Source organism: Pelodiscus sinensis, chromosome 18 (assembly GCF_049634645.1).
Source record: "Pelodiscus sinensis isolate JC-2024 chromosome 18, ASM4963464v1, whole genome shotgun sequence".
Taxonomy (NCBI): Eukaryota; Metazoa; Chordata; order Testudines; family Trionychidae; genus Pelodiscus; species Pelodiscus sinensis.
The window spans coordinates 921,891-943,972 of record NC_134728.1 but is presented as its reverse complement, the minus strand read 5'-3'; the positions used below and the strand labels follow the sequence as shown (position 1 = coordinate 943,972).

At 55.3% G+C, this 22,082-nt stretch overlaps 1 protein-coding gene across 2 annotated transcripts; it reads left to right on the top strand.

Annotated features, from left to right (window-relative positions):
* The first annotated feature begins 915 nt into the window (after positions 1–915).
* LOC102452257 (BPI fold-containing family B member 3) lies at positions 916–21,111 on the top strand. 2 transcript variants are annotated; one of them, XM_075900769.1, is made up of 16 exons: positions 916–1,046; positions 6,019–6,144; positions 6,808–6,910; positions 7,722–7,826; positions 8,696–8,836; positions 10,085–10,145; positions 10,678–10,738; positions 11,930–12,021; positions 13,700–13,882; positions 14,721–14,774; positions 14,873–15,037; positions 17,085–17,152; positions 18,383–18,425; positions 19,721–19,784; positions 19,931–20,007; positions 20,763–21,111. In XM_075900769.1, the coding sequence occupies exons 2-16, from the start codon at positions 6,033–6,035 to the stop codon at positions 20,790–20,792; spliced, it is 1,359 nt and encodes a 452-aa protein (XP_075756884.1). In that variant the 5' UTR covers positions 916–1,046; positions 6,019–6,032; the 3' UTR covers positions 20,793–21,111. The 2 variants fall into 2 exon arrangements, with proteins under 2 accessions (XP_075756884.1, XP_075756883.1); XM_075900768.1 differs by lacking the exon at positions 916–1,046 and adding an exon at positions 4,485–4,657.
* Positions 21,112–22,082: the final 971 nt, after the last annotated feature.

Sequence of the window (22,082 nt, the reverse complement as noted above, 5' to 3'; positions counted from 1 at the left end):
GTTTGAAGTGCAGCAGATGGAGCTTCTGCGTCTCCCTTCCCTTCCTGCTGTGAGAGGGGGAGAAGAGCCCGGCCCTTCCAGGGGCGTTGAGGGTTCACACATTGAAGGCTGTGAGATGCTCGGGTGGGGGGAGGGGGGCAGTGACGTTTATACAAGCACCTAAGGTAGTTTGATGCCGTTATGGCTGTTATTGGTCTCATGCAAGGTCTTACTTCCAGATGGTAAGAACGTGAGAGCAGCCAGGCTGGGTCAGACCAAAGGTCCATCTAGCCCAGTGTCCTGTCTGCTGACCGCGCCCAGGGCCAGGTGCTCTACAGGGAATAAACAGAACTGGGCAATTTCAAGTGATCCTCTACTTGTTGTCCAGTACCGGCCTCTGGCAGTTGGAGGTTCAGAGACAGGTGGGCACAGACATGCATCCCGGGCATCTTGGCAAATAGCCTTTGATAGCCTTATCCTCTGAGCTCATCTAAATCTCATTTGAACCCAGAGATATGTTTGGCCTTCACAACATCCCCCAGCAAGGAGTTCCACAGGTTGACTGGGCACTGTGCACAGAAGTCCTTCCTTGTGTTTGTTTTAAACTTGCTGCCTATGAATTTAAGTGGGTGACCCGTGGTTTCAAGCAGGGGCAAATAGCATTTCCCTAGTCACGTTCTTCACACCATTCATGGCCCTGTCTGCCTACAGCATAACCACCCTTCAAGCATCTCTTTGTAATTTCTCCGCAGATGGAAGCTGTTCTGTACCCCGATTGTTTTTGTTGCCCTCTCTGTGTATTTTCCAATTCTACTATATCTTTGTGACAGCGGAGGTACAGGGAGGGGAGGGGGGGAAGGGAAGAGCTTTACCCAGTATTCAAGGTGTGGATGCTCCATAGGTTTCTATAGTGGCTTTATGATATTTGCTGTCACATTATCTCTCCCTTTTCTAGTGGTTCCTCCCGCTGGGTTTGCTTTGTCTGCTGCGGCTACTGAGTGGAGGTTTTCCGAGAGCTCCCCACGATGGCGCCAAGGGTTACAGCCTCCGTCGTCGCTGCACTTAGGGTTATGTTTTCTCCTGTGCATGACTCGGCACTTACCAGTATTGACTATCACCTGCCGTAGTCAGGGTTGAACTTTACTATTGTGAATCATTTGGCACGGGCTGTCCCTTTTCTACCGCGCGGTTCCAGATCCGAATGGCCATGCTGAACGGCACCAGGCCCAGTACAGATTCTTGGGGGACCAGCGCCGTGCCTCTCTCTGCTGTGAAAATGGGCCATTTATTCTTTCCCTTTGCTTCCTGTCGTGTAACGGGTTGCTGATCCAAGAGAGGGCCTTGCCTTTTATCCCATGACTGCTCACTTTGCTCTAGAGTAGGGGTTCCCAAACTTTTTGACATGGGGACCAGTAAATCCATTCACGAACTTTTGGAGGACCGGTTACATTCATTTGCATATTTGCATATTCATTAATCAAACGATGAATATTCAAATAAGTTGTTTCTGGTCCTCCCAAAGCCCCCAGTGCCAGCTTTAGCAAAGCTTTTGATACGGTCTCCCACAATATTCTTGCCATCAAGTTAAGGAATATGGATTGGATAAACAGTGTCAGACAGACAGAAAGCTGGTTAGGCCAGGGTTTCCCAAACTTCCCAAACTTTTTACTTTAGTTGAAACCCTTTTTTTAGTACTGTTTTTTGCAGCCCAAAAATATAAACATGTAAAAAACAAACTGAGAAAATACCAGATCTAGAACATGCCTGGTAATTTCTCATTGGGCAAGTTGTATTATTACTAGATGTATCAGTTTGTAGTTTCGAGCTGCCTGGCTGCTAAATTGCTCAGGCTGCATGAGTGTGTCTCCGAGCCAGCCAGTTCACAACTACTCGAGGGGGTGCAGAGCCACAATAGAATCCCCAGGCCGGACTCATTCGTGCTGTATGGTGGGGAGGGGAGGGGGACAGCGCCCTGAGATCTACAAATGTCTGTGTCAGTCCCGCCCCGCCCCCCCTGCTGCGCCAGTTCTCCCCCGCTTCTCCTCCCGATCTCCCTTGGCCAGCCCCACTGCCCGCGTCCAGCCCTGCTTCCGGCTGCCGCTTCTCTCCCTCTGCCCCACATCTTCCCCGGCCAGCTCCCCACCCCCGACCTCGCGCCCCACCGACAGCCCTGCTTCCGCTGGCCCCTCCAATCTCTCCCGGACAGTCCCGATGCCCCAGGCAAGCCCTGCTTCCTGCAGCAGCTGCTGCTCCCCTACTCCTCCTCCCGATCTCCTGGCCAGCCCCCTGCCCGGCTCTGCTTCTGCCGACTGCCCCCGCTCCAAATCTCCAAAGCCTGCCCCGATTCCCCTGTCCAGTGCTGCTTCCGGTGGCTGGCTCTCCCCTCCTTCCCCCCCCACTCCCGACCTCCCCTAGCTATGCCTCTGCTGGAACATCAGGCTTGGTGGACCCGGTGCCATACGGGCACTCCGGGAGCCCGGAATACCCTGGCAACCACTCTGAGGCCCGGTATTTTTTTCCTGCGGCCCGGTAGTTTGGGAAACGCTGCTTTAGAGCAGGGCTACTCAACACGCAGCCCACGGTGCAGGTTGGGTTTACACGGGGCTCAACGTGCAGCCTGCAGGCAGGAGCCAAACCAAACAAGGAGTCAACAGAATGCTGAGCTGCGTTTTAGTAGTTACATTCCGGGCCTGTCATTGCTCATTAAAAGTGCTGCCCTAGGGATGGAAATCGGGTAACGACTGGATTGCATCTTATTAATATCGCAGAACTGACTTCAGTGGCCTGCGTGTTGGGTAATCTCACCTTAAACTTTGTATTCGTGCCCGTCAGTGTGAGAGAAGCTATTTGCTTAACTGGAGACATCAAAGCGCAGGTCAGACAGACACCTGGCAGAGTTGATCTAAATGGTGCTTGGTCCTGCCATGAGGCAGGGGACTGGACTTGATGACGTCTCGAGGGCCCTTCCGGTTCTAGTGTTCTGTGATTCTATTCCAGCCAGGCCTTTGTCAAGCCAGGACTGAAACACCTCTAGGGATGGAGATTCCACCCTCTCCCTAGGGAACCCAGCCCAGCGCTTCCCCACCCGCCTAGGGAAATAGTTTTTCCTAATATCCAACCTAGACCTCCCCCACTGCAACTTGAGATCATTGCTCCTTGTTCTGCCACCTGCCTCCACTGAGACCAGCCTCTCTACACCCTCTTTGGAACCCTCTTCAGGAGAGTCAAAATTCCCCATTATTTCCTGCCTTTTCAGTCTCTGCTCTCCCTGAGCATTTTATAATCACGGTCACCATCCTGGTCAGGTTGCCAGTAGCATATTCCCACGGCTATGCTCCTATTGCTCCAGTGTGATTTCTGTCCATGGTACAGTTCGATGCTTTTAGGATTTTTATTTTGCACATTGATTCACATCTCGTGCCGCTTCCCAGCCACTGCGGCCTGCTCGTTCATTCCTGTGTAGCTTGTACCCTGGGATTACTGTCCCACTTCTCCTCAGTCCACCAACTTCTCACGATGCCCATTACATCAGATCCTCATTTAATGCCAACGCTCTAGTTCACCCCCCAGTAGTAGACTTCTACATGTGTAAATCATGTGTGCATTTTGTCAGTATGTGGGTAGCTTGGCCTCTCTTCTATCTAACCGTTCCTAACTAGCTCCTCCCTGTTCTTCCCTGACTTGAACCAAACGGACAGCGCTGGCTGGAGAATTGTTTTTGTTGACGTGTAAGAAAAAACATTTTCTTGTTGGTGACAAATCGAAAACCAAAAACTTTTGGCTGAAAACTTCCAAGTTGGAAATGAGGCTGCAACACCTCCTGAGAGCTGTAGGACAAGTGCTGACACTTGCATGCTTCTGTGCCGGCCGGGCTTCATTTCCAGGGATGCATTGTAGCCCCCCCCGCCCCCCTTGTTCAGTCACCATGGTGTGTCCTGGGAGACCTTGGTTGTGGGGCATCATGGGAGTTGTAGTCTGGCTGGGAGGTGGATGGGGGCATGAGGTATCTGAACTACAAATCTCACAAAGTCTCTGTGGTGTCATTTCTGGATTACCATGTAAATGGTTCCTTGGCATTTGGCTAAAAACAGAAAACTTTTTGGTTTTCAGGTGTCAGGATTTTCTTATAAATTGGATTTTTCTGAGAAAAGTAGTGACGCGCGCACACACACACACACACACGCAGACGCGCACACACACACAGACACACAAACTTGCCATTTAATGAAGGACCCACCTTTCCATCAAAAGCTGTTTCTATGGCAGATTTTCAACCAGCCCTACCTGCTAACCCCAATGTGAACACTCGGCTGAGCAGGAAGGCAGAAAACTCGCTGCACTAGACTAGTGAAGAGGCAAGGCTCTTTCAGTCAACCCCTGTGGATTAGCATCCCAGCATGCTGTACTGAAACGCTGGCCAGGAACCAGGCTGTGCATTTGATACACGTTGCTCAATAATTTACCTAACTTTTCACATCTAGAAGGAAATATTTGCGTTGGAAGACAAAGATCGTACCCTATTGTTACACCCAAACCATTATCCCAATTTTTCTCAGCCATGTCATTTTCCTCATTCCAGCCACTCATTTTTGGTATATAAGGGCCGCCAGCAGCGGGGCTGCCACAGGGAAGGAGGACAGCTCTGGAGACCTTTCTTAGTGACCAAGAGCTAGCGAAGGTAAGACCCCCACTCCTCTTTAAAGAGCTCTCTCTTGGCTCCAGCCTGCAGAGAAGCAAAGCTCCCATTGCATACAGGGTGAGGAGAGCTTGCTGCTCTCCAGGGCTTTGGAAGCACAGCCGTGCGCTCCTTGCCTGTTGCTGAGAACGTTTCAAGGCTTGCGTAAATGATTCTCACTAAAAACGTCTCGGGAGCAGCTCCGTACGCCGGCGGGCTTGGGCCAAGGGGAACGAGACCCTTCATTTTGGTCTTGAGGCTTTTTGCTCTGCCCGGTTACATTGCCATTGAAATGTGTGGCTAGAACAAACAGCGAAGAAGCTGAGGCCGAGTCCCCAGACAATATTAATCCTAGTGTGTCCCCCGGTTGAGGAGAGGGACTCTCTTGCTGCCACTGGCTATTTCTCCAGCTCCCAAAACCTTCCAAGCGTTCCTGCTGCACTTTTCTTTCCCGTATTCACTGAAGAAAGGACTCGGACTATTTCCTGCATTTCTCAGAGATGCTCGTGGTTAATCGGGCTTGGCGCGCCTGCCTAGCGTCTCTGCCAGGAAGGTTGTTTGTGCCCTCCCATTAATGTAATGAGCATAGACTCACAGAACACTAGGACTGGAAGGGCCCTCGAGAGGTCATCGTGTCTAGTCCCCTGCCCTCACGGCAGGACCAAGCACCATCTAGACCGTCCCTGACAGGTGTCTGTCCAATATCTCCAGGGATGGAGATTCCACAACCCCCCAGGCAATGTATTCCGGCGTTTAACCCCCCTGACAGGCAGGAAGTTTTTCCCTAACGTCCAACCTAAGCTTCCCTTGCGGCAGTTTCATTCCCTGTTGTGCTGCTCACCAGGGCCTGCCTTCCGACTGTAGGATACAGGTTCTGGTTTGTGGGAGAAAAGCCCCAGTCCAACGCCGGTTCAGAAAGGCCAGAAGCCGCTCCCCAGGGCATGAGGAAGGGGACTTTGTGGTCCGTAGGAGTGGGAGGAGGGACACTCCTCCTTTCACGCTCCTTTCACGTGGCTCCGCTATGGAAATCGTCCACGTTCCTCTGAAGCCGGGTGAATTTACCAAGCGTAGAACCCCAGGACGGGCAGAGCCCTCAGGAGCCATCGAGTCCAGCCCCTTGCCCAGAGCAGGGCCAATCCCGACACAGTCGTCCCATGAATATCAATGGGATCAGGAGTTGGCCACAGGTACCGGCTGCCGCTCGTCTGCTTGTTGCCTAAACTGAGCCCCTCCGTCAAGCCTTCCTCCCTCCTCCCTCCTGCCCACTTCTCCAGCGAAACTGGCATCTTTCCCCATCCCTTCTCCCCTCTCCACCCCCGGCCCGGCTCTGGTTCCTGAGCCATCCCCTGGGCTGCTTTTCACAGGTACCAGAGCCAAGATGGTGAAGGTCTGGGCCGTTGCCCTCATGTGCGGCTTGCTGGCCCCCTCTCACGCCCAGAATGCGACTGTCCAGGTGTCTTCCAGTGTGAGCGCAGCGGGACTAGGAAGCGGTAAGTGTCCCTGGAATGCGGCTCGGTGCCGTGGGACGGGAGGGGCCAGGCTGACTGCACGTTTCAGAACCACCGTGCCCCTCCGTTTGCCCCGCGCACAAGAGCTGAGCGCTTTCACCCCAGAGAGCTCACAGGGCTTCCCCAGAGGGGTGGCTGTCACCGAACCCCCTTCCCGCCTGGAGAATCCACAGCAAGTTGGGAGGAGTGCAGGGGGGTGGCTGTCACCAAACCCCCTTCCCGCCTGAGAATCCACAGCAAGTTGGGAGGGGTGCAGGGGGGTGGCTGTCACCGAACCCCCTTCCCACCGGAGAATCCACAGCAAGTTGGGAGGGGTGCAGGGGGGTGACTGCCACCGAACCCCCTTCCCGCCTGAGAATCCACAGCAAGTTGGGAGGGGTGCAGGGGGGTGACTGTCACCGAACCCCCTTCCCGCCTGAGAATCCACAGCAAGTTGGGAGGGGTGCAGGGGGGTGACTGTCACCGAACCCCCTTCCTGCCTGAGAATCCACAGCAAGTTGGGAGGGGTGCAGGGGGGTGACTGTCACCGAACCCCCTTCCCGCCTGAGAATCCACAGCAAGTTGGGAGGGGTGCAGGGGGGCGTGCCCCCGGCTTCACAGCTGGGGTGTTCCCCACAGACTCACTCTCCCCGGCTCTCTCTGCAGCGGTAGTCGACTTGCTCCAAGACGGTGACGTTATCCAGCGCGTGCTGGAAACTGTGTCAGGCGGGCTCCAGAACCTGGGAAACGTGGGCGCTGGCCTGGCAGGGTAAGTGGCTGACCAAACCCCAGCTGATTCCTGGCCCTGAGAGGGGAGCGGGAGCAGCCGGGGTCCTGTGGGGAGCACAAAGCTGTTGCTGATCCTAGCGGGGAAGGGGTCTTGAGAGGTCAAGTCCAGCCCCCGCCCTCTGATGTCCCAGCCCGGTCTGGAGGTGAGCCCCCCCCCCCCCCCCCGACCTGCTTCTGTGCGGCTCTAATGGGAGAAGCTTGGGTGGGGAGTGCCGGATGCATCGTTACTGCCAGCCCTGATCATCCACGCGCGCCCCACACCCGGACCCCCAGGACCATCCCTCTGCTGGGCCCTGTCACCGAGCAGCAGTGGGGCCGCTTCCCTGGAGGCTTTTGGGGCGCTACGGTTGGAGCAAGGAACCTTCTCCCCCATGGGGCCGGGACGGCGTTTCCGGGTTTGCGCCTCCGCAGCGGGAGCCGTCGCCATCAATCCGAGCAATGTAGGGATGGGGCTCTGGGAGTTTCCCAGCCAGCCAGGGGCGCCCGTGGGGCTGCGTCGCTCGCTCCTGGCTCTGTCAGGCATGAAGCTGGAGCTGCTGTTGATGGGGGCCCCTCACCACGCTGGGATTTGAAACTAGCTGGTGAAGCCCTGGAAGGGAAAACCCTTCGCCCCTTCTCTTTGAGCAGGAGCGAGCGTCCTGGCAGCTTCCCAGCAGCCAGTGGGATAAAACCCCGGTGAACACGTGGCTGGAACTCCCTGCAGCTCGGGAAGCCCCTTCCCGCGGGCTGAGGGCTGGGGAGGGTCCGTGCGCTCAGGGTCACCCGTCGGCTTCCCACCTCTCCGTCTCCAGGCTGGACATTAAGAACCTCACCCTCCCCAAAGTGTCGCTGCAGCTGCTGCCGGGCGTGGGCGTCCAGCTGAACGTCTACACCAAAGTGCTCACCGAAGGCAAAGGGTGAGGCCCCTTCCCTGGGGGGGGGGGATAAAGCAGATGGGGGTGAAGCCGCCGACAGGCGGAATCGAACCTGGGAACCTCTGGAGCCTCGTGCCTGAGCTTCGACCACACGAGTGGAAAACCAGCAGCTGATTGGCTAAGGCTGTAGAGCACGCTCATGGGTCTCCTTGTCAGGTGGGGTGGGGAACCAAAGGCCAGGGGCCCGATGTGGTCCCTGGCTTGCCTGGATCTGGCCCCCAAAACTTGGGGCTCTCCCCCGCATGGGGGAGCCCGTGCTGGTGCTCCAGCCCTCGCTGTCTGCCCACAAGGCTGGAACACGCACAATCTATTGCCTGCATCCCCCCCAGCTCTGGAGTGCAGGGGAAAGTGGAGAGGGTCTTTCTCCTTCTCAGATGGGGGCCACGTCGGGGGGGTTGTTGGTTTCCGTTTTGCTTCTCACTGGTGTGTGGCCCTGACTGATTTTTCTGTGGGTCTGTGGCCTCCCGACCCATACAAAAACCCTAGCCCCTCCCCCGCTGGACGGGTCTTGGTGCCACCAGATGAGAGGGTGTGCACCACAAGGAAACACAGACCAGGCAGCACTCCCCGCTGCTCCCGGCTCTCTGTGCACAGTCGTTGCTTCCCCAGGCTGGTGGTGAACTAGCCATATATCCCCTTGAAAAGTCCCCCAGGGCAGGAAGAGCAGGGGAGGACAAAGCGAAGTGGCTGCGAGCGAGCCAGAGAGCCCCCCATTCGCCAGAGAGCCCCCCCATTCGCCAGAGAGCCCCCCGTTCAGCAGAGAGCCTGGGAAGAGGCCGTTAGCCTGGCCTCGTTCTCAGTCAGCCAGCCGCGGTTACGGTGAAGGACGTTCATTCCCCGTCTGCTTCCAGCCTCCTCGGCCGAATTCTCAGTCTCCAGGTGGAAGGGAACATTTCTGCCAAGGCCAGACTGGTTCAGGATGACACGGGCGCCCCCAAGTTCGTCGTGGAGGACTGCAAGACGCAGCTCGTCAACGTTCGCATCCTCCTCAAGTGGGTACCGCTCGTTTCTGCTGTGCCAGCGAGGCGGCATGCCGGACACCAGCCACTTACACCAGAGTCTGATCGTAGAATCCCAGAACTCTAGGACTGGAAGGGCCCTCGAGAGTCAGCGAGTCCAGTCCCCCGCCCTCATGGCAGGACCCAGCACTGTCTAGACCATCCCTGCTAGACATTTATCTACCCTGCTCTGAAATATCTCCAGAGATGGGGATTCCACAACCTCCCTGGGCAATTTATTCCAGTGTTTGACCACCCTGACAGGCAGGAACTTCTTCCTAATGTCCAACCTAAACCTCCCTTGCTGCAGTTTAAGCCCATTGCTGCTTGTCCTGTCCTCAGAGGCCAGGAAGAACAATTTTTCTCCCTCCTCCCTGTGACACCCTTTTAGATCCCTGAAAACCGCTCTCATGTCCCCCCTCAGTCTTCTCTTTTCCAAACTAAACAAGCCCAATTCTTTCAGCCTTCCCTAATAGCTCATGTTCTCTAGACCTTTCCTCTTTCTTGTTGCTCTTCCCTGGACCTTCTCCAATTTCTCCCCATCTTTCTTGAAATGTGGTGCCCAGAACTGGACACAAGACTCCAGCTGAGGCCTAACTAGTGCAGAGTAGAGTAGAAGAATGACTTCTCGTGTTTCGCTCATGCAGCCCAGAATCACGTTTGCTTTTTTTTGCAACAGCGTCCCACTGTTGACTCCTATTTAGCTCGTGGTCCACTCTGACCCCTAGATCCCTTTCTGCAGTGTCCTCCCTAGACAGTCAGCGAGAATCGTTTTGCTCGCTTCGGTGCTGGGTGGCGAGGATCCGGGAGCGCCGTATGTGAGGCGAGCAAACACTTCATGTAAAGGTTTGGCTCGAATGGCCAGACGAGAATGCTTCTGCGCAGGGCAGCACGCCGGGGGGGATGCATATTCCCCCTGCACGGCGCAGATCCTGCGTTTGTTTGTTTGTTTGTTTGTTTGTTTGTTTGTTTGTTTGTTTGTTTGTTTGTTTGTTTGTTTGTTTGTTTGTTTGTTTGTTTGTTTCTTTCTTTCTTTCTTTCTTTCTTTCTTTCTTTCTTTCTTTCTTTCTTTCTTTCTTTCTTTCTTTCTTTCTTCGCTATTAATTGCAACACGAATGCCCAGCACTGGAGGGGGGGAGGGCTATGAAGCCGGGGCGAGCCACAGGCATTTTCTTGTGCTGATTGTGTGTTCTTCCCTCTTGTGCGTGGGTCTTACCTCTAACTGTGTGTTCTGCTGCTTAGCGCGCTCCAACTGCGCCCCGCCATGCTGAACAACGCCATCAAAAGGGTCCTGCCTCGCCTGGTGAGTCCTGCCAAGCAAAGCCAGCCCGTAGGCCTCTGTGGCCCAGTGCCAGCGGGGCTCTGGGCATGAAACGGGCATTTGTGCGAGTCAAGGCACCCTCCCCAAAGGAGGGGCCGGCCCTTGTGCAAATGTGGCTTTTGGGGTGCGCAGTAGCATGTTGTGTGCTTAGCTAGCCACACGGGCACTTATCCGCTCTTACGCCCCCCCCGTCCACGGACACGTGAATTAATGCTGCACTTTGTGCACGTCAGTGGTGAAAAACTTGCCCGTGGGCTGAAATTCACCAGGGTCAGAGAGTCCACATTCAGCTCAGTTAATAGAGCTCTGCAGGGGAAGAGGGGGGGGGCTTCTGCACCCCCTGGTGCACCACAGCTGTGTCCCATCCCTGAGGCCAGCCCCGGCCCTTCATTCGTCAGCCGTGAGGCTGCAGAGGGTGTTTTCGGAGAGGTTCCCTGGGCAGGCAACTGAACTGTACGGAAGCCAGTGCTCAGAGTGTCACGTGCAAGTAGGGCCTTTCCCCCGTGCGTTACAGCTGTGCCCTGTCACCGACACCGTGCTCAACGCCGTGAACTCTCTGCTGCGCACCGTGAACTGTGAGTAGCTCCCTTCCCGCCCCCAAACCTTCTCCGCTGCCCCGCCACGGTGCTGGAGCACGCAGGATGTACTAGGCTGGGCCCCCGAGGCTCCAGTGTGTGAGGGGAGCGTGGTAAGAGCCTTTCTCCGACTCAGTCGGGTGCCACCTCAGTGAGGGCTTTTTCCGTGTGGCCCCCGACTGATCTTTCTGTGGGTCGGTGGCTCCTGACCCCCAAAAGGCTCCGGCCCCGCTATAACCCGGTTTTTGGGAGGCCGACCTGCAGTGAAAGGGGCAGCGTGTACGTGGCCAAAGCCACAGGGGACATTCTTTCAGACCCGTGGTCCCGAGAGCGGGGGATGGCAAGCAGTGCTTCCCCGCGGGGGAGGGGAAACGCGCTCAAGTTTCCGACGGAGGAAGATGGCGGGAAAGTTGGAGGGCTGCTTTGGGACTCCCCCTGCGGCGTCCGTGAGCGTTTCCCTCCTGAGGGCCACGCGGCCCTGAGGGAGCATCTCGCAGCTCAGCTCCGCGCCAGGCCCCACCGCCTTGCTCAGGGTCAAACCGGCCACTGGGGCGTCCACGGCACGGTCCCTTCCCAGCGGGAGTCATGCCCAGGGCGGCCACCCCCAGAAGTGTTCAGCTGGGACCCGGGCGCTGGGGGAGAGCCAAGAACATTGGGGTCCCGAGCCCTGACGGGGCTCCTGGGCCACTGGTGATACTAGTGATGGATAATGACAGGAACAGAGGTCGGGGCACGTCCCCTCATCCCATTTTCAGAGACCCTCTGTGACAGCACGTCGGGGTCCCCCGCCTCCTGCACCCCCGTAGTGGCACGGACAGACTCCCCAGCCAGTAGAATAGGGGGAGTTTATTGCTTCTCCACGATACAGCACAGCACAGATGGAATCTGGTTCCAGGGCAGGCCTAGGATGCCTCAGCCCCCTTGAGATGGGGAGACTGGGCCCCTAAATCCCAGCCCCTTTCCCTAGGCTGCTTCCTCCATGATACCAGCCAGAAACTAAAACAACGTCCCTTCCAGCCCTGCCCCCCAGCCAGGCACTGGTCTCCGCCCCCCTCCCTTTGTCTCCCGGGGAGGCTGCGCCCGGGTGAATCCACATTTGGGGGAGTCAGTGAGACTCTCCCATCCCAGCGCAGGGCCCCAGTCACAGAGCAGACAGCCCCCCCCACTCCGCACCCTCTTTGTGTCCTGCAGCGGAGGCCCCACTGGGCGCGGTAGGAAATCTCCAGTACGTCTTATCCAAGGTCCCCGTGGTCAGCAAGGCGGCGATCGGCCTGGATTTAAATGTAAGTGCTCTCCCTGGCCTGCGCCGGGGGTTCCCTGCGCCCGCAACGCGCCCACAACGCTGGGTGCCGCTTGTGCTCCCCTCCGGCGCGGTGACTAGTTCAGGGAAGCCCTGCTGTCCCCGTGGCCTCCAGCCGAGGACTCCGTCAGAGGGCCCAGCAGTTGGTCACGTTCTTACGGCCTCTTGGTCCCTCTCCGTAGACGTCCTTGCCTGCGGAAGCGCGGGGGTGGGCTAGGAGAGATGGAGAACGGGGCCGATAGCTATTCGCTTAATGCAACAAGGTTACGTGGGTCTGCAATCCGCAGCGCCTAAGGTCGGCGTTCCATAGGCAACAGTGGTCACTCTGGGTCAGTGGCTCGCAGAGTGTGCTCCGTGGACCACTAGGGATCTGTGGCCAACTTGTAGGTGGGCTGTGGGCTCAGAGCTCCCGCCCCAGTATTGGGGAGCATGTGCTGCTGCTCCAGCCCCGCACCTCCCCAGTGTGGTTGGAGCCCCAGCTTCCCGCTATGGGGAGGAAGTGGCTCCGTGCACTGACACTGCCCTTCCCCCTGCTGGGAGAATGCCAGTGAGGAAACCACTGGCCTGGAGGTTTTCCCCACTGCTCCCATTGGCTGCAATCATGGCCAATGGGAGCAGCAAGGGGTGTACCTGGGAGCGGTGGGGGGCACAGAGCCAGGTAAGTGCCCCCTCATGCCCAGACCCTGCACCCCCATCCTCCTCACGGACCCTCTCCCCCCCGCCTCCGGCCCCCTCCTGCACCTAACCTTCCACCCAGACCGCCCCCGCCCCCAGCCCCCTCCTGCACCTAACCTCCCACCCAGACCCCCCGCCTCCAGCCCCCTCCTGCACCTAACCTCCCACCCAGATCCCCCCCGCCCCCAGCCCCCTCCTGTACCTAACCTCCCACTCAGACCCCCACCCCCAGCCCCCTCCTGCACCTAACCTCCCACTCAGACCCCCCCACCCCCAGCCCCCTCCTGCACCTAACCTCCTACCCAGACCCCCCCGCCTCCAGCCCCCTCCTGCACCTAACCTCCCACCCAGACCCCCCCGCCTCCAGCCCCCTCCTGCACCTAACCTCCCACCCAGACACCCCGCCTCTGGCCCCCTCCTGCACCTAACCTCCCACCTAGACCCCCCACCCCTGGCCCCCTCCTGCACCTAACCTCCCACCCAGACCCCCCCCCCGCCTTCAGCCCCCTCCTGCACCTAACCTCCCACCCAGACCCCCCACCCCTGGCCCCCTCCTGCACCCATTTTGTCACCATGGCTGACTGGCTGGTGGTCCACGGAAAGGTTTGCGTTGAGTGGGGTGGGCCGCGGGCCGAAGGTGTGAGAACCGCTGCTCTGTATTCAGGCTCCGTTTGGCAAAGGCTAATCCCTTGACCAGGCATTATCAGCACATTGCGGATTCCAGCCGTCTGTGCAGAGGGGGGTGCTAAGCAGGCAGCTGACGATAGCACAGATGTTTCTAAGCCATGGCCTCACGCAGCCTGTTGATCTGTCGGATGCATTGGCTGTGGATTAGCCATTCATTAAACCCTCTATTAATTGCGCACAGGCCATTTCTGAGCGACTGGGGACTGGACTTTCTCTGCTGGGGGGCCCCTTGGTGCTGGCTCAGTGACTCGTGCATTTCGTGGTCGGGAATTTTGTCCCCCTTCTAACCTTTCTTTCAGGCGGTAGTGAAGGATTTGCTGGGCAACCCAGTGGAGGACCCCGCGTGCTCAGCAGCGAGTGTGTCTCTGCCGCCAGTGGTGGGCGCCGCCGGCCAGCTTGGCCTCTCGGTCTGTCTGCTCGGGTCGGTGCTCAACCTGCTGCAGGTGCCCGGGAAGCTCGACGCCGCCGTCGACGGCCAGCTGGTGAGCACTGCAAACCGGGAAGGGTTGCTTTCCCTGGAGGCCCCCGGCCTCGTTTTTCTGTCAAACGGCCTCAGAACAGTTTGGCTCCCTGGGATACGGTTCCCAGCCTCGTGTCCTTGGAGAACGCCTGGGGCGCGAGCTTGCACGGTGCAGGGCTGGGCTGCTGCAGAGCTGAGCCCCAGGTGAGCCGGGAAACCGGAGCCTGCCTCACGGACAGGCTCCTGCACAGCTGCTGACTTGTAGCTACCTGGAGTGGCAGTCGGGTCGGGGGGGGGGAGTCCAGTTGCGCCCTCATTGGCTGTTAAGCCCGGGTCTCTTGAGACAGGCCCCGTTTCTGCCCATCCCCTGAAAGATTTTTACTCTGTAATAAGGGCACAAGGGGCTCCAGGCTTCTGCTCCATGCAAACGACTGAGAAAAGTAACTGCGCGGTGCCCAGCCTTGCGTGGGGTTGGGAGGCCACGGAGCCTACAGCTGGTGGGACTGGGGGGGGGGGCAGAGAGCCCACAGCTGGCAGGGCTGTGACACGGGTGACCCCCTAACTCAGCCGGGGATGCTGGTGCCCTCCCCAACCTCTCCAGTCCGGCAAAGTCCAGACCAGTCTAGTCCTGAGGGTGCCGGCCCAGGGAGGTCCAATTAACGGCGATCAGTCACGGGCCTGACTCGGCCCCGGAGCAGTGAGAGATGAAACTGGGCCTCCCAACTCTCCATGCTTCGATCGCTGCTTCGGCACGACTAGCATTGCTGGCTGGGTGAAGAACCGTTCCTCGGGCGAATGGTTTCTGTGTGACCCAAGGGCCGCCACTCAGCTAGCAGGCTCACGTCCCGTTTCGCCTCCAGCTTGCAGCCGACAGCCCCCTGACCACCTCTGCCCTCAGCGCGCTCATTCCGGAGGTGAGTGCTTTGACGCTTTTCCCGGTTTCAGCCATCTCCCTCTTCCCTCCGAAATCCGCCACGTCGTGCGGTGACTGAACCCGGGTGACTTTGCGCAGGTTTCGGGCCTGCTGTCCGGGTCGCAGCAGCCTTTGCTGAAGGTCAGAGTTCTGGACACGCCACAGGTGTTGGTAGAAAATGGGAAAGTCATGGTGCACCTCCCCGCGTCCGTCGAGGTCTTCCCCTCCAATTCGTCCCAGCAGTCGCTCTTTGTCCTGAACACTGTAAGTATATGAACAGGAGAGTGGCCAGGCTGGGTCCGACCAAAGGGCCATCCAGCCCAGTGTCCTGTCTTCCGACAGTGGCCAGTGCCAGGTGCCCCCAAGGGAGTGAACAGAACAGAGAATCCTCACGTCATCCCTCCCCAGTTACCCATTTCCAACCTCTGGCAAACAGACGCTAGGGTCACCATTCCTGCCCATCCTGGCTAACAAGTATTGATGGACCCAACCTCCATGAATTCATCTAGTTCTTTTTCAGCCCTGTTAAAGTCCTGGTCTTTACCACATCCTCTGGCAAGGAGTTCCACAGGTTGACTGTGCGCTGTGTGAAGAAACTTCCTTTTGTTTGTTTTAAACCTGCTGCCTATTCATTTTATTCAGTGACCCCTAGTTCTTAGGTAATGGGAACAAGTCAATAATTTTTCCTTCTTCACTTTCTCCGAACGTCTTGATTTTATAGACTCACTATCCTACCCCCCTAAGTCTCCTCTTTTCTAAGATGAAAAGTCCCAGTCTTTTTAATCTCTCTTTATATGACACTCATTCCAAACCCCTCATCATTTTTGTTGCCCTTTTCTGAACCTTTTCCAATGCCAATAGATCTTTTTTGAGATGAGGCAACCACAGCTGTACGCAGTATTCAAGGTATAGGTGTACCATGGATTATACAGAGGCAATAAGATATTCTCTGTCTTATTCTCTATCCCCTTTTTAATAATTCGTAAGGGCACATCTATGCAGCAGGGCTAAAGGTGAGATAAGCTATGCAACTTGAGCTACGTCAATTGCGTAGCTTAAGTCAAACCAGCTTAGTTCGGCCTTTGGCACTGTCTACACAGCAGGAAATCCGAGAAAAAGCACTCTTCCTCCAACTTTCCTTACTCCCCATAAAATAAGGGTTACAGGAGTCAGAGTAAGCAGTTCTCTACCTCGACATTATTTCAACATTGTGTCAAAAGAACTGCTTGTAGTGTAGACGCGGATTATGTTATTTTGAAATAACCTCAGTTATTCCAAAACAATGCTGCTGTGTAGACGTAACCGAACATTCTGGGTATGTCTAGACTACATGCCTCTGCTGACAGAGGCATGTAAATTAGACTACCCGACATAGTCAGTGAAGCAGGGATTTAAATATCCCCGGCTTCATTAAAATAAAAATGGCTGCCACGCTGTGGCGGCTCAGCTGATTGTCGGCACAACGCGGCAGTCAAGACGTGGATCGGTCGACAGGGGAAGCTTTTGTCGACCGCTCCTGTAAACCTCGTTTCACAAGGCACAAGGGAGCGGTCGACAAAGGCTTCCCTGTCGACCGATCTGCGTCTTGACTGCCGCTCTGTGCCGACGATCAGCTGAACCGGCACAGCACAGAGGCCATTTTTATTTTAATGAAGCGGGGGATATTGAAATCCCCGCTCCATTGATTGTTGGGTAGCCTAGTTTACATGCTTCTGTCGGCAGAGGCATGTAGTCTAGACATACCCTCTGAGAACAAGTTCAGATTCATCTCCGTTGAGTCTGAGAGCAGCACAGAGGAGTCCGGGGCATTTTGGGTCTTTATCCAGCAGCTTCATGATGCCTTTTGGTGTGAGAGAAACCCATGGAAAATGGGATTTGGGATTACTGTTCTCTGCTGTATTCTTAAACACCGCAGCGTTTCTACATGCAAAAGGCCTTGTGTTTCCAGTGCATGGCTGGGTATGCTATCAAATGCACACAATAAAACATGAGGAGAAACCAAATGTCAGCGGGGGAATGGTCCTGCTATTGTGGGGAACTTTCCTGGCTTCTAGACCACCGTGGTGAAATGGACCAGCGAAAGGATCCGAGTCCCTGCTCCCACTTCCTTTACCCCACGGCCTCCCTGATCCTTCTGATAAAGAAGAAAAGTCCCAAAATGTGGTGCAAAAATCACACTGCCGCAGTCTCCCGAAAGGGCCTAGGAGGAGTGGTGCCTGGAGCTGTTTCCAGATACTTGGCGTTTTGTTTTCAATCTGGGAAATGGGAGGGGATGGAACCAAGTTGCTTTATTTTGTTGCTCTCGTTGCAGGATGTTGTTCTGAGTGCCCAGCCGACTGTTTCAGACAACACCCTCCACCTCTCCCTGGCTCTGGAAAGGTAACCTGGGTTTTGTCCTCCTTCATATGGGGAGGGATATTCCTCCAGACAACAAGAGGCCAAGACAAGCCGTAATGGAAACACAACACCAACCCCAACCCCAACCCCAACCCCAACCCCACACCGTTTGCTGGTGATAGATATTTGAAAGGTAGAATCTGAAAAGAATAACAAATAATGAGGGCGCATTAGCTAATGAAGAACACCCTTCTATTTTCAGCGTGGTTTTTACAGAAATGGTTTATTCATATGCTGTCATAATCAGAAGCAGTGCTGCTCAAGAACCGGTGACTCAGGGGTTAACCCAGGTACCCAGCAAAGGTGTTAGGGCAAGTGGTTCCCAAACTTTTCAGCATCATGCCCCCTTTTTGATTTTTGAGAAATCCTCCCCCCCCCCTCCCCCGCCCATAGCAGCAAAACTTGTTGAGCAAAAAAAAGGAACTGACTAGGGCTGAAAAACAAAAATAGCAGCAAAACTGGGGGAGGGGGGGGGTATGGATCACCTCGTGCCCCCCCTGGAATTTCTTCAGGCCCCCCAGTTTGGGAACCCATGTGTTAGGCAGTCAGCTGTGTCCTTAGGACTAAGGGCCTAGTTACAAGGGCAGAGTCTATTGTTGTCTGTGGATTCTCTCTCTTTACCCAACTCTAAGCAAAAAGGAGGTTAGGGCTGGGGGGGGGAAGCGTGGGGGGGGGGGGGGGAGAGCTTTAACTTAGGGAAGGAATTCCCAAGTGATCTCTTCCCTGGTTTTCTTGGAATCGCTTGGGTGGTGGCGGCGAGGAACCAGTCTTGTTTTCTTTTTTGAATCTCGGAGGGACTCTGGTTGAATAAATTTGTCCTTGGGAATCACAGAGACAGGTTTTGCAGAGGCTACTCTGCTTGCCAGCCCCCCACCTCTGCATGCATCATTTTTGGGGGTTTGAGCCGTGACACATGCATAAGACAAATTCAGGACCACGTGGGCATCTCGTTACCACTCCAAGCCTTGCTTCCCGTTGGACTCCGCAGTATTGTTGCAATATGTTGTGGTCTATGGGAATTAGGCACTGGCACGTCAAAGTCTAGATTTTCCAAGTTCTGTTTATTTAATGCTAAATTGTTTGTGTGTGATTGTGTTGCCATCCCAGTGAACCGGTGATTTTCTCTGATCTCCTAATGAGTCTTTCCTCCAGCTTTGCAGCTAGCGTGTAGCATAGTCTCTGATCGTCTTGACTTTTTCCATTTTTTTGTAGAGTTAACCTTACGCTGGCGTCTTCGCTAATTGGGGATTTCAATGTAAGTTCATGACCTCACTGACACGCATGCGGCGAAACACACACTGAACAAAGTACAGTGATGATGGAGACTGTAGCTAAGGAATAAGGAACAAAAATTCTAATAAGTGTTGGTCTCCAGGCTTGTGTAGCGGGGGAAAGTTCAGGGTTCTCACCCGTGGAGAGGATTATTTTCACTGACTCCTGTTAGCATTCGCTCTGCGCCATTCTGATTGCTAAGAATTGCGCTTGAATATGTGAATTAATTCCGCCAGATTGTGAGTTTGTGATGGTTGCAGGAAAGGGGGGATGGGAGCGGAGCCCAATTAGCCTCATGTCTGTGATTAACCCACCCACATTCAGCCCCGAAAAAGTTGGGAAACCGTTCCTCAGCGTTGCATTTGAAGAGCTCCGGGTGTGCTGCCCTGGGAGACTTTGCTCAATACCCGTGACATCGCTCCGTTTTCTACCGGTGTCGTGCTAGAGAAAAGGGAGCTTTGCTCTCCCAATGCTGCACTTCTCTAGCACCGACGGCGTCTCCGGTGGGTGGAGAACAGCTGTTCAGGTCACTAGGGGCCACGTGAGAATCATTGATGCTCACTTCAGATCAAAAAGGTGCTTCGCAGATTGGACCAGTGGGGGCCTCTGGGGAGCTTGCGGAGGGCCACTCTCTGTCAGCACCTTCCATCCATGAAAGGCACTTAGATGACCTCTATTCCTGGCATGTCCAAGCACCTCATCACCTCTGAGGGCTTTCCCCGCACAGCCCTCCAGCGTGGTGGAGACAGGCTGCTATCCCCATTTGATAGGAAATGAGTCCTGGAGAAACAAAGGGGCTGGAAAGTCAGGGCGTTGCGTCCCGGGCGGTCCTCCACCTGTGAAATGGAAATGTCTTGCTTACCAAAGACAGTCCCTCAGTAACAGCTGGCAGCGGGGTGGGGGTGGGGCAGTCTGATCAAATTAGATCAAAATTCAGAGTCTCCACAAGGAAAGGGTAGATGCTCTGTTTCCCGGTCTGGAAATACGTGGTCACTAAGGGTACGTCTACACAGCAGCGTTCTTCCGGAATCACATAGTGCACGGCTACGCTCCAAGCCTTTATTTCGAAATACTGTCGGATTTCTTACTCCCACTCCTGCAATCCTCATTTTACGAGGAGGAAGGGAAGTGGAAGGAGGAGTGTCCTTCCTTTGACCGCTTGCTGTGTAGACCATGCCAAAAGCCAAATTAAGCTATTTCGACTGAAGTTGTGTAGCTTAATTCGACTTCAGCCCTGCTGTGTAGACGTACCCCAAACCGCTTCTCTCTCCATTGCAGGCTCCCCTTCTTGAACCATTAATCAGTGACATCCTCCGTGCTGTGTACGTGCCACACATCAACGGTACGGTCTTTATATTTCCGGTGCTGTCTCTGCCTCCCATATGTGTTTCCGAGTGCTCTCGTCTTTCCTCGCTCGGTACCTGCACAAGAATCAGCACAGGGCTGTTCGTTTCTAATACGCTGATAGTTTCTCCTTCTTTGTTTCAGCTGCATTGGAGATGGGGATTCCTTTGCCTGATCTTCTCAACCTGAAGTGGGAGAATGGTCTCGTTGGGACCACTCAGGTAAGGGTTTGCTCATTCCCACGTTGTTTTCCGGGAGAGTTTCAGGGTGTTCTCTTTTCTGGATTCTCACTTGCTCAGACTTTGCAGTCACATGTTGCTAGACCCTGCCAGCCTCTGCCTGAATTTTCCAGAGGAGCCTCAACTCAGCCTCTGAATTTGTGCCTACGTTTTTCTTCTATGTGTGTTTTGTAGCCCTTTGTTAACTCAACTGCTGCAATGTAGACAATTGAGTGATAGATTTTGTGTACACACAATTAGTGCAGGTGCAAAATATGGTAGCAAATTAGAGGCCACTTCTGAAAGTGTCGGCCTGGTAAAACTTGACAGATCCCGCTGCTTTATTGAAAAAAAAAATGCCTTCTCGCCACAGCCTGGCTGGAGCATAGAGCTAAGTGTACATAGTGGAATCAATTTCATACTTGCCAAATCTTCACATCTAAGAGATGGTTTGTAACTCCCCCTCCTGTTCCAGCCATGCTGTTGCCTGAAAGGAGACCACCAGTCATATGATCCAGGCAGCAGCTTTGTGAAGTGGAAACGTTAAACGTTTGCTATAGATTGGATCTGAACCTCTGATTTCCACTTGGGATCAAAGCTAAGGTCATTAACCCCGTGTTCTATGGACAGGTAATGTAGCTCCTGTTAACTATTGCTCTTGCTTTACATGGCCTCTCTAGTGTAGGTGAGAGACGTTGGTGAAAATTCCAGTGAGAAAATGGAATTCTCTTGCACGTGTGTCTTTTTCTTTCTGGCAGAATTCACTCGTGGTTAAGGCGCAGGCCTAAAGCCTCCTGCGATGGGCGAGCGTTTGGGACCGCCCGCCCCTGTGCCGGGAGGAAGGGGAGAATTCACGACCGAAGACGCCGGCCCTTTCTTACTTTTGCTCTCTGTGACTTTTTGAGTCAAGGCTCTGGCGGTAGACCCAAAACGTGCTGCTTCTGATCACTGAATCCAGTTGTAGGAGAGACTCCGCTGGATTGAAATTGCTGCTCAAGTGGTTGCAAAGAGTTGGGATTTTCTAAGCGTCAAGCGTGTTTGGAGCCGAGAGCCCTGCACGGTGCGCGCGGGTGCTTTCTGCGTTTCTTGTGCCGCTGTCATTAAATGCTTCATTGCCTCAGCATTCCCGGCGTGGTGTGGTTCCCCCTTTGCTGTAAGACACGGGGTGTCAGAAAACGCTTCTGCTCCCCTCACAGCAAATCCAGAAATGTGCTTCTGGCAATACACTCCGGGCGTCGGATGGGAAACGGCAGCCATCACCTGAGAGTCCCCTAGGTGGCTGGCTACAAAAAGTCGCATTTCTGAAGCTCATCACAATACACAAGCCACCCCAGAGGCAGGCCTATGGTGGGTTGCTCCCCCCACCTCCGTCCAGGAACTCAGCCAGCTCTGTGCCTTCGTGCTCGTTAACGCGACCGGGGAGTTTATTTCCAGTGTTTTAATCCCTCCCCAAATGCGGCAGTGTCTGCGCTCCCTCCGCACAGCCCGACCCCCTTCTCCGAAAGGGGGTGTGGGGCAGGGCCGTAACAAGGGCGAGGCGAGTGAGGCACTTGCCTCGGGCGCAGAGCTGAGGGGGCGCAGAACAGACCGTGACTGTGCGGCCTTCGCTCGTGCCTCATCAGCACCTCAGGTGCCAAATTAGCTAGTTTCGACTCTGGTGTGGGGGAAGGGAGGGTTTAAAATTCACCTGAGAGGCCTGCCTTTCCCAGCCTTCCATGTCTCCCCTACCCCTGAGCCAGCCTTCCTGTGCCCTGGGGTACAGCTTCCCTGCCAATGGGCTCACTAGCCCCAATTTGGCCTGGTGATCAGGTACAGCTCTGTACAGCGGGGGTCTCTCAGTGGGAGGAAGGGGGTCCAATTAGTGCTACCAATGACCAGCCCCCACAGCCCTGTCACAACACCCTTGCCCACCCAGCGGGCAACGCCCCACGTGTCCATGCATCAGTCACACGTGCCACAGCGTCCTTGGGAAGGTTTCAGTCCCCACCCGCCGGCTCTAGGCAATGCTCCCTCTGTCTTTCCAATGCTTGTCCCCTTTCAGCTCCTGCAGTGCGGGGGCTACCCCATGCCCCTGGAGT